This window comes from Phragmites australis, chromosome 12 (genome assembly GCF_958298935.1).
Source record: "Phragmites australis chromosome 12, lpPhrAust1.1, whole genome shotgun sequence".
Classification (NCBI taxonomy): domain Eukaryota; kingdom Viridiplantae; phylum Streptophyta; class Magnoliopsida; order Poales; family Poaceae; genus Phragmites; species Phragmites australis.
This window is the reverse complement of record NC_084932.1, coordinates 32,048,953-32,058,826: the sequence shown is the minus strand read 5'-3', so window position 1 is coordinate 32,058,826 and position 9,874 is coordinate 32,048,953. Positions and strand designations below refer to the sequence as shown.

At 56.4% G+C, this 9,874-nt stretch overlaps 1 protein-coding gene across 14 annotated transcripts; it reads right to left on the bottom strand.

The window, feature by feature from the left end:
- Positions 1-5,520: 5,520 nt before the first annotated feature.
- On the bottom strand, positions 5,521-9,221 carry LOC133886843 (uncharacterized). 14 transcript variants are annotated; one of them, XM_062326724.1, is made up of 7 exons: positions 8,850-9,174; positions 8,371-8,723; positions 8,175-8,285; positions 7,827-7,894; positions 7,638-7,737; positions 6,818-6,918; positions 5,523-6,691 (listed from the first exon to the last, which is right to left on the bottom strand). In XM_062326724.1, the coding sequence occupies exons 1-5, from the start codon at positions 9,157-9,159 to the stop codon at positions 7,674-7,676; spliced, it is 906 nt and encodes a 301-aa protein (XP_062182708.1). In that variant the 5' UTR covers positions 9,160-9,174; the 3' UTR covers positions 5,523-6,691; positions 6,818-6,918; positions 7,638-7,673. The 14 variants fall into 14 exon arrangements, 12 of the variants coding, with proteins under 12 accessions (XP_062182717.1, XP_062182708.1, XP_062182707.1 ...); XR_009903458.1 differs by lacking the exons at positions 5,523-6,691; positions 6,818-6,918 and adding exons at positions 7,137-7,421; positions 7,981-8,062 and having other exon boundaries at positions 7,637-7,737; positions 8,371-8,743; positions 8,850-8,997; XM_062326725.1 differs by lacking the exons at positions 5,523-6,691; positions 6,818-6,918 and adding exons at positions 7,137-7,421; positions 7,981-8,062 and having other exon boundaries at positions 7,637-7,737; positions 8,175-8,245; positions 8,347-8,723.
- Positions 9,222-9,874: the final 653 nt, after the last annotated feature.

The following is a 9,874-nucleotide window of genomic DNA, read 5'->3' as shown; positions in this document are numbered from 1 at the left end:
TGTCCGGTGAGTGGTTAAATTCAGACGAATTTACGGTTCAATAATATTTTTGTTCCCGAGTCATCCTCGGGGGCCATCGTATTCTAATCTGCCTAGTGAGATGGTCTCCTCGCACATAAAACCCTACCGTGTGTCTACTTTTTCCTAGAACGACATAACGGTCCGTAGAAAGGTGTATCGTACGTACGGTAATGTCCGACCGAAGTCCTTCGTGGTAGTCGTGGTGTTCGGTCCGCTTTTAAGGGCCCCGAGCACTACCGAGCCCCTGGGTGCCCCAGGTAATCCTATCGCTCGAGCCACTCAAGTAGTCCGGAGCCTAGGCCTCAGGGGCGGGCTGTCGGTGCTCGGTCTGGTTCGTCTTAAGCCCGGGGACCACCGAACCATGGGGACTCTTGGTCGCATTCCCGCCCGCGCGTGTCTTCGGTCTGCTGACTGAGTGGTCGCATGGTGGAAAAGTGTTCAACGGTCGTGGCGTGTTCCGTGCTGGATCGTTCCATCTCCCGGGCAAGGAAGTTCGTGTCCTTGTCTTTTGACTTAGTCAATGCGGACTCGCGAGGGCTCGGGGGCTAAACGCGCCAAGAACAATGATCGGGACGACTTCGTTCTCGGGGACGGAAAGGTCGGGAACGGTCCGACTGAGTACTCCCCGGGGCTTCAAGGCAAAGCATCGGAAGAAACACTAAGTACTCAAGAACACTGGAGTCGCAAGCCCAAAGAAAAACTCCCATTATATTCACAAGGAAAATACAAGCATTTCTGAGGGATCGCTCCCATATTTACATCCAGTCGAGACAAAAATAAAAGAAGAGGAGACTACTACAAAAGCCTAATCGGAGGCAGAGTCGGCATCGGAGTCGTCTGGGCCACCCCCGGGGGCTGGCGGCGGTGGCACTTCCTGCCTGAAGCCGGCCGCCACCTCGACAGCGATGCTCTGAACCGCTTCCCGGGTGGCCTCTCCCTCGGCTTCGACTACTCCTTCCCGCGCTGGCTCCAGCGGGAAGTTCGAGTCTCTGCTCCGGTAGCAGGCCAGGACGTGCTCAGCCACCGCGTGGGCCAATCCGCGCCCTTCCCGGGCGGTGAGCTCCTGGACGGCCCAGGGCAGCGCCTCGAGGCGCTTGCAGACTATTTGAAGCCCCAGGACTTGCCGTGCTGGGCCATCGCCCTTTTCGTCCGCGACGAGTCGCCCAAGGCTGGCCCTCTCCACGGCCCGCCGCATCCGTCGAAGTATGTCCTCCAGCATTTGCTGCAGGTTGACCCGCGAGACAAAGGCAGTCTCGAGCTTCTCCTTCGCGGCCCGCAGCTGCTCCTCGAGTCCTTGGCCCCCGGCCGCGCCAGAAGAGCCACCGTCGGTTGCGGAGCTGGCGGCTCGCTTTGTCTGCGCCACCAGTTCGGACAAGGCGCGCTCATGGGCGGTCAGCTCCGCCTCGTGTTTAGCGTTCACCTCCTCCCTGGTGGAGACAGCCGCTGCCGCCGCGGCAGCCTCCCCCTCTCGACGGGTCAGCTCCCCCTCCCAGCGGGTCAGCAAGTCTTCCTAGTGGGCCAGCGAGTCTTCCCGGGCGCCCAGTTCCGCCGCTGTGATCTTGTTGTCGACCTCCCAGAGGGAGACGTCCTCCTCCCACCGGCGGATATCTTCTTCGATTTTCCGGAGGTCTTCTTCCCAATGTTGGAGGCCGACGCGCATCTGATCGGCCTCGCCCTCTCGACGGATCAGCTGAGCCCAGAGCTCCTCCGCCGCCTTCTCGCGGCCCGCGATCGCCTCCTCCCTTTCCTGCGCCTGCCCCGCCCTGGCACGGGCCTCGGCAGCCTGCTACCGCGACACCTCAACCAGGCGGGCGATGTCTTCTCGCTCCTGCGCTGCTTCGGCGCGGGTGGTCTTCAAAATTTCCCGCTCCCGCGCGACCTCTGCGCTGGTATCCTCCAAAAGCTTCTGCTCTCGCGCAGTCGCCGCGTGAGCCTCTTCCCTGGCGCTCGCAAGACGCGCCCTCTCAGGGTCTAACGTGGCGCACTCCGCTTCGAGCTGCCCCTCCTTCGCGTCCACCGCCGTGCCCAGCCGCTCGACCGCCACCTAGACGCCCGCGATCGCGACCAGGAAGGGGTCGGGAGGCCGACCAGGCGCTGGTGGAGCGCTGGCTCCCCTGCGATCCGCCTCTGGGGGGTTCGGGGTCCCCGAGGCCAGCAACACCATCGTCCGCCCCGGGCTCGGCACGCCCAGGGTAGGTTGGACCGGCGCCGGGCGCCCGGGCGACGGTTGTGTCCCCGCCTCGGCCGCCGCGTCCACTGGCCGAGTCAAGGCCACTGCTTTCACCATCCTCCGCCCCGGGCTCTGCACGCCCGTGGTAGGTTCCACCGGTGCCAAGGGTTCGGGCGGTGGCTGCGTCCCCGCCTCGGCCGCCGCTTCCACCGTCCTCGCCTCGGCCGCCGCGTCCGCTGGCCCATCCGCCATCGCCGCGTCCGCTGGCCCATCCGGCTTGGCTCGGGCGCTGGCGCCGGCATCGGCGCTCCTTCGACCTCGGCGGCGCCCGTGGGTGGCCTGCAGGAGACAGACGAAGGTTAGAACCGAGGCTTAGTTCGGGCGTAGAGCGCCCAAGAAAGAGCGGAGAATGAAACTTACGCGGTCGTAGTCCCCCGGTACTGCCATTTGGCCGCCGGGAGCCTGAACTCTGGGCCCGGCGTTTCCGGCCCGGAGTCCTCCCGTCTCCTCTTCCGCCGGGGGCTCGGTGGGGCCGTCGCGCGGTCTCCAGGCGCCGAGTCAGGCCCCATCCTTACGAAGCGCGGCTCCAAGGCCGGGAACGCCGCCGCTCCCGATGGCGACGGTGAGGACTCCGGCACGGGTATATAGACTCGGGGGCGCTTCCCCCGGTCTCCTGGCGCCGCTGCCACTGCGCTGCCAGCGGTGCCCTCTTCCCCGGTGCGGCGGCTGCTGCCCGCAGCGGCTCCACCACTGGCCTGTGGCCCGCTACACGCGGCGCCCGGGCCACCGGCCCGCACCGGACTGTTTGCGGCCTCGTCAATGGCCGCCTCGACGAACCCAGGGAGCTTGGGGGCCTCGGGGCTCCGGCTCCTCGGCCGGTCGACGAGCCCCTGGGCGTCGAACTCCGGCAGCTTCGCTAGGATCACCGCGCGCTCGGGGTTGGCGCAGAGCGCCATTTCCGGCCACGGGAGCTCCGCCCGGCTCATGTCCTCCACGCCGGTCACCACTCGGATCATGCCCCTCAGCTCCGCTGGGCCCAGGTCCTAGCGTGCGCCGATTTGAGTCCGGGTGATGTCTTCAGGCCCGGTGTAGAGCCAGCACGGCCGGGCCCACTCCCGCAGGGGCGCCAGGCGGCGACGCAAGAAGTCCGCCACCACCATTACCGAGGTCAGCCCGGAGTCGTGCAGGAATCTGATGCGCTCAAGCACCGGCTCCAACCTCGTGTCCTCCGGCGGCGGCACCTCCCACGTCGACTTCTGGGGCTCCACCGCCACTTCCGGTAGGGTCAGACGATCATGGGGGTCGACGTCGATGAAGAACCAGTCCCGTCGCCACTCCTCCCATTTGCTACGCAGCACCTGGGAGATGTACTGCTCCCCCAAGCCGTCTCGCAGCCGAAGATTGCAGCACCCCGCGACATCCGCCATGTTGTACCCCCTCTTCTTCCCTGCCGACCACAGGACGAAGAAATGTCGAAGCAGCGTCACCGAAGGCGCCACTCCCACGAATATTTCGCACAGGTGTGCGAACACTGCCAGCACCACGACGGAGTTGGGACTCAGGTGCAGCAATTGGATGCCGTAGGTATGGAGGACCTGGAGGAAGAACGTTGAGAACGGCGGCACCAGCCCTGCCGCCACGAAAGACGTGAACAAGACGATGCGCCCGGGAACGGTTGTCGCCGGCGGGAAATTCGCCTGCGTCACCACCGAGGCTCCCTGCTAGCCCTCGGGGACCAACAGCTTCCTGATTTTATCTGCCGCCGGGGAGGCTGTCTGGTGGTGGAAAGGAAGGAGGAGAAGCGCTTTGGTTGCCTAAGGGAGTTCTAAGGGCTCCAGAGCACGAAGGAAATGAGAGCAAGATCGCAAGGTAGCGTAAAGAGGGGGGCGGATCGATCCCCTTCCCCTTTTATATCTCAGAGAATTCAAACGACTCCTGCCAACGGTGCACTCGGCGGGACGGTTTCTTGGTCAGAGAAACTGCCAGGCGAATCTCCCGCTGGTCGTGCGGCGTCAGCGACTGCCAAGCGCATTTTCCTCGATCTACGCGGCAGCCGCGCGTGCCGCCCGTATCGTTGTCATGCCCTTCGGGAGTTGTGTGGGCGCGCGTCCGCTCGTCTCCCTGTTGGGCCGTACCAGAGGCCCGAATCTAAAGGGCCACCTCCTGAAAGTTCGCCGTGTGGCATCCACACCAGCCTCGGCCTCGTTCGCGACGAAGGGCCTATCCGCATTCTCCGTGCCATCGCCTGCCAATAGGCCTGGGGGCTACTGTCGGTGTATCAGGAACCGGGGTTCCCTGAGTCCCGAGGCCAGGCCGGCCACCCGCCACGTATCGCCGTCCCGCGAGGTCCCTCCTGCGGGATGAGGAAAGTTCGAGTCACGAGAGAAGGTGCTCGGGGCCACAGTCAGCGATCCCCGGGCGTCCCAGTTCCCCGATGATCCTCCAAGTCTAAGTGCCGGGAAGAAAGTGCTCGGGCCGGTGCCCTGTCACCCCCGAGCACCCTAGTCCCCCGACGATCAGAAGAGCTAAGTACTCGGGAGAGAGTGCTCGGAGCTGCACGTGGCAGCCCCCGAATACTCGGTCCCCCGAAGGATCGTGTAAAGAGTGCTCGGGAGAGAGTGCTCGGGGCTGCACGTGGCAGCCCCCGAGTACTCGGTTTCCCCGAAGGACCGTGTAAAGAGTGCTCAGGAGAGGGTGCTCGGGGCTGCACGTGGCAGCCCCCGAGCACTCGGTTCCCCGAAGGTTCCTGTAAGAGCGCTCGAGAGAGGGTGCTCGGGGAGGTGGTCAGCGCCCCTGAGCACTCGGTTCCTCGACGACTCAGAAAGGCCCCCGAGGGGACCCCTGGTGAGGTGTCCCCCCGTCAGAGGTCCGAGGCCGCATTAAATGAGTGCGCGTGGCCTGACACATCCAACTGCTCCCGCCGCAGCGTCAGTTCCTGCCAGGCCTTGGCAGAGAGGCGTGAGGCCATTAATTGCACGGGTCCCGTCCCGTATCACCGCAGGGATCGCGTTCCGTCTGCCGCCCTGCTGTGCCATCGTTTCAGAAAAAAAAAAACTGGTCAAACAAAAAAACTTTTAGGCATGCAGCACGTTGGAAGCCCCGTCGCTACATTAGCGGAGCTAGGATTTGAAGGATGATATCACAAATAATTTAGAACGATTACAAAATAATAAAACTTTAGCGTTGTCGAACTAATCTTGAATAAACTCACCAAAGCGTTAGCGTTGTCAAAGATGTGCTCGCCGCTCGGTTTGCGCTAGGAATTTTTCTCGGTGCTTTTTTTGGCTCCGTGCGATGTGCGCTGTCACCGTCAAAACTGAGAAAGAAGCCAAGTAGGAAATGGCGTCTGGTAGGGATTTAATCTAAGAAATCAGCATGGGAGATAATTTCTGCCTGGACGATTTTAGAAACCATGCGGATAAAATGAATAAAATGAAAAGGGAATAAAAGAGGTAGTTTTCAGCATAGAAGAGTGTAAGCTTTGTGCGCTTGAGGCTATTCGATTGGAAGCAGGGAAGAGGAAATAAATGTTAGATCAAGAAACCAGGAGGACTAACCATGGACTTCAATGTTGAAATGTGAATTAAATTTCTTTGATCGTGCCGGTCTTGGACGAGGTCAGGGAGCAAGGAGTAGGAACAAAACGGGAGACAGCGAGGTGGATTGGCAAGGAAAAAGCAGGTATTGGACTGTCGAAGAAGGCACGGGGTGGGTAGTTGCCAGTGAAAGGAGAAGATATTTTGCATAAACAGTAGGACATGGTCTCTCAGCTGGAGAAGTCGCATTTTTTTTATTTCTGTTCTTTTCGCCACTGACCAGGGTGGTGATATGAATGGAACGGATTGTTAGACACAGCGGTGAGAGAAAAGGATAATAGATGGTGATAGGCTATACGTGCTGTATTTTTCACGAGCTTAATAAGAATCCTTAGTATATTCTAAGGATATGTACGAATTGGAAAGGCAAAGGAGGAAAGTTGAGGAATATAGGCTAGGCAGGTACAAATGTAGTAGGTATTGGGGAAATAATTTTATGTTTTTTTGGTTGGCTGTAGGCAACGTTGTAAAATTGTTGGAGAATAAGGTGTCGTAGGACCTAATGTCTAAGGAGCCAAAACAATAGGAGATGGAGAGCACATTGACATGTGAGACCGAATTTAGATTTAAAGGAATATAGAAGGTCATGGAGATGTATTTCACTCCCCTATGCTGTGTGATTTAGCTTTAAGAGTACCTCTTTTAGCAGCAAGGGTCTGTTGACAGTAACAAGAGTTGGTGGCCGGCCACAAGAAGCAGGCTCATTGATATTTGTGCCAGCACGTGTGAATGAGAAAAGAAGAAATGTATATAAAAAGAGGAAAAGATGAATTACCTTTGGTACGAGTTCTTCTGGTTTTTCATGACATGGTAAGCTAGAGGAAGTGTGGAGGGAGGAAGGAGTGGGTGAAGTCATCGTTTAGTACGCAGAGGTACAGACCGGTGTGCTCTAGTAGAGCATATGCTGTTTGTATCACAAACATATATATAGATATTTACGGTGAAGATTCTAGATACAGGGCGAGATGTCGTACATTGGACTGATAAAGAAAGGAGTGGTGTGGCAAAACGAATAAAGAGAAGTACATACCTGTAAAATTGCAGTTCTATAACAAGGCCGGTTGAGCTGGCGCACGGGGCGACGGTGGAACACAGATTCGATTTTATCATGGTGAGATGGAGGCATCGTACCGCAGGTGAGGATTAATGAATAAGTATGGATCAATAGGGTGTAGAAAAGAGGAATACAATGAAAGAAAGGAATGTATAGCAGAGTAAGGGAAGGCAACGTGTGAGGTTGAAACATCAGGGTAAGGTTCTACGAGCATTATAGTCGTCTCAACAGCATGGTAAAGACAAGTAGGACGAATGTTTGTTTTTGTAGAAAGCGTCACAGTAATGCAAGAATATAGAACAAAATGAAAGGCATCACAGTAATCTAAGAATATACACGAAAAGGAGTGATATGAACCCAAGTAGATATTTACAGAAGTGGTTCTTCAAAAGCCAGGCCCTACTTTTAGTTCGGAGACGAAGCATGCAGGTGAGGAAGAGGTACGTTACACAGCCAGGAGGTGACAAAACGGTGGGGCTAACGACTAAGGGGGTTATACATAGGAAGGTTCATGGCTGTTAGGGTCCAGCTCAGATCGATATGCACAGCAAAATAAAAGTGCAGGCCATTAACTTTGTACCTGCAACCAGAATAGAACCAGGTTAGATCTCTGGGTTGGGCACACTTGGGCTATGCATATTAATAGGAAAAAAATGCGGAACCAATGTTAAACTCCAAATAATAATAGAGAATGAATGAGAAAGAAGAGAAGGAATTAAAAGGTTTGGAGATAACAGAAGGAGTAAACGGGCGAGTAATAGTGGTGGTGACGATGTTGTAAGGAAGAGGACGTACCGCTAGGTATTTTGTTGAGGAATTCAAAGAAGGGTCACTAGGGTACGGTATCACCACGGGGAACATCAGAAGTATCATCATGATCAGAACCAAGTGGAGACCTATGGATAAAGGAACCGTAAATGTAATGCCAAAGAAGCTCAAACAACACTGGCAAACAACGCATAGTGTAAATCGTCACGAGAGGAACCTAGTAGTGGGAGGAGCTAAATCATCTCCCAGGTCATCATCAAGAGAGTCATTGTGTTTGTCTGAACCCTACATGAAAACATAGGGAAGTAGGATACAAGATATTTAGGTAAAGGTCCAAAGAGGATAAAGCAACTAAATAAAGTGTAATTAACCTAGGCAGTTAAATTTGCACGCATTAGTAGCTGCCTGCGCACATTCCTACCTTCTTTGGCAGCAGCTGGGTGATCAGCAGAGCTAGCAATATTCAAAGAATAAGAGGGGATTTTCCTATTGTGAAGAATCATCTAAAAGGCTTAAACAGGTAGGTAGTTACTGGGAAAAAACAGGACATGCGTATTACACTTACAAAGGAGGCTGTTTGTTCTTTAACGCAGTCAGGTTTGGAGAGTCCTTGGGTGGTGGTGTATCTTTCACGTTCTGTCAGACAGAGGAAGGAACGGAGGCAATCATACAAAAGCTGATAAAACAGAAAGGAGTGACCAGGGCATTCAGAGGTAAAGAATTAGGAATGTAAGTACCTGAGGTAGAGAGGAAATTTCGACCTGGTGGACTTTGTGTGGTTCTGAAGGGCCAGATGAATAAGCAATTGGCAAAATCGCTTTTCCTGCCTCATCACGAAATGCATCGGTGGACCTTTTGATTGTTGGAATGGTAGGTTGACGGCCGTAGGCACAGTGGATGTGCTTCACCTCATATGAGCGTTGTGGCTTTTCAAAACACTTGCTGGTTACATTAACTGTGAACTGATATTTTTGGGAAACCAATGAGGCTATTTCGCTTGGAATAGCGTCAACAGTGCGGGAAGACCTCATTAATAGCCTGACATCTTTACGAACAAGCTGACACCCCATATCACCAAAAAGCACAAATTCTGCTTCATCTGTGCTATCAGTCCCTATTAAACATATTTTATATCTGGAATCATGATATACCGCTGGTCAATGTAGGAACAAAGCGTGCTAGCAAATGACGGTATGAGAATTCATAGCAAGTATATATATGTATAGCAAGAAACCATTACTTGAACTTGGAGGCTGTGCATTTGCAGTGTGGGCATTTATATCCAGCTCCATCAGGAAGCGCAGTTTTCTGCAGCGATTGCACGAGCGCCAGCGGGAGACCCGGCAGGAGGCCGAGGCTGAGGACCAAGCTTCCTCTTTTCCGGCCCTCGATCGCCCGGATTTCCCGGCTTGCCAGCTTTCACCGCCAAGGAGCGCCGCCCGCGCCCCGGGGTATGGCACCGGCTGCCGTTCTTTCTCTAGTGAGCTCCGACGGGTCAAATGGCCCTCCAAGTTCCGCCCTGAGCTGCCGGAGAAGTACGACGGGTCCATCGATCCCGTTGAGTTCCTCCAGATCTACACTACGGCCGTCCAGGCGGTCAGTGGCAGTGAAAAGGTGATGGCAAATTATTTCCATGTTGCCTTGAGGGGCTCTGCCCGTTCTTGGCTTATAAACTTACCCCCAGGATCCATTAGCTCCTGGGACGACCTCTGCCACCAGTTTGTGGCCAATTTTCAAGGCACGTTCACGCGCCCCGGCTTGGAGTGTGACCTCCACGCCGTCAAGCAACAGGAGGGGGAGACGCTGCGGTGCTTCATTCAGCGTTTCAGCCAGGTCCGCAACACCATCCCGCGGATAGCCCCCCATGCTGTCATCGTCGCCTTCCGGCAGGGCGTCCGCGACGAGCGAATGCTCGAAAAGCTAGGTACGCACGAAATCGAAACCACTGCGGAACTCTTCGCACTGGCCGACAAGTGCGCCAAGGCGGCGGAGGCCCGGGCGTGGCATGCTTCGCGTCCCGCCGTCGACCAACCAAGTTCTTCCCGTTCCGACAGGCGGGAAAAGAAGAAGAGAAGGAAGCGTGAAGCCGCTCCTGTCGAACCGGCCCGGGGCCCCGCCCATAGGCCGCCCCAAGAGCCCGACCGCCGGCAGGAACGCCGGGCAGCCGCCGACAGACGGCCTGCGCCCGCGAGGGCCCCAGCCAGGGCCCCTCCTCGGGCCCCGGCTCCCGCGAGGGCAGCAGCGCCAGCACCCGCAAGAGCCCCG

Bases quoted from the DNA above. Each gene is read 5' to 3' on its own strand.
- LOC133886843 (XM_062326723.1), bottom strand. From the start codon at position 9,159: ATGGACCCGTCGTACTTCTCCGGCAGCTCAGGGCGGAACTTGGAGGGC. The intron at 8,286-8,370 runs GTCGAAATTTCC...CTGTTTTATCAG, and splicing joins AACCACACAAAGTCCACCAG to CTTTTGTATGATTGCCTCCG. The intron at 7,895-8,174 runs GTAAGTGTAATA...GTTTTCATGTAG, and splicing joins AAGAACAAACAGCCTCCTTT to GGTTCAGACAAACACAATGA.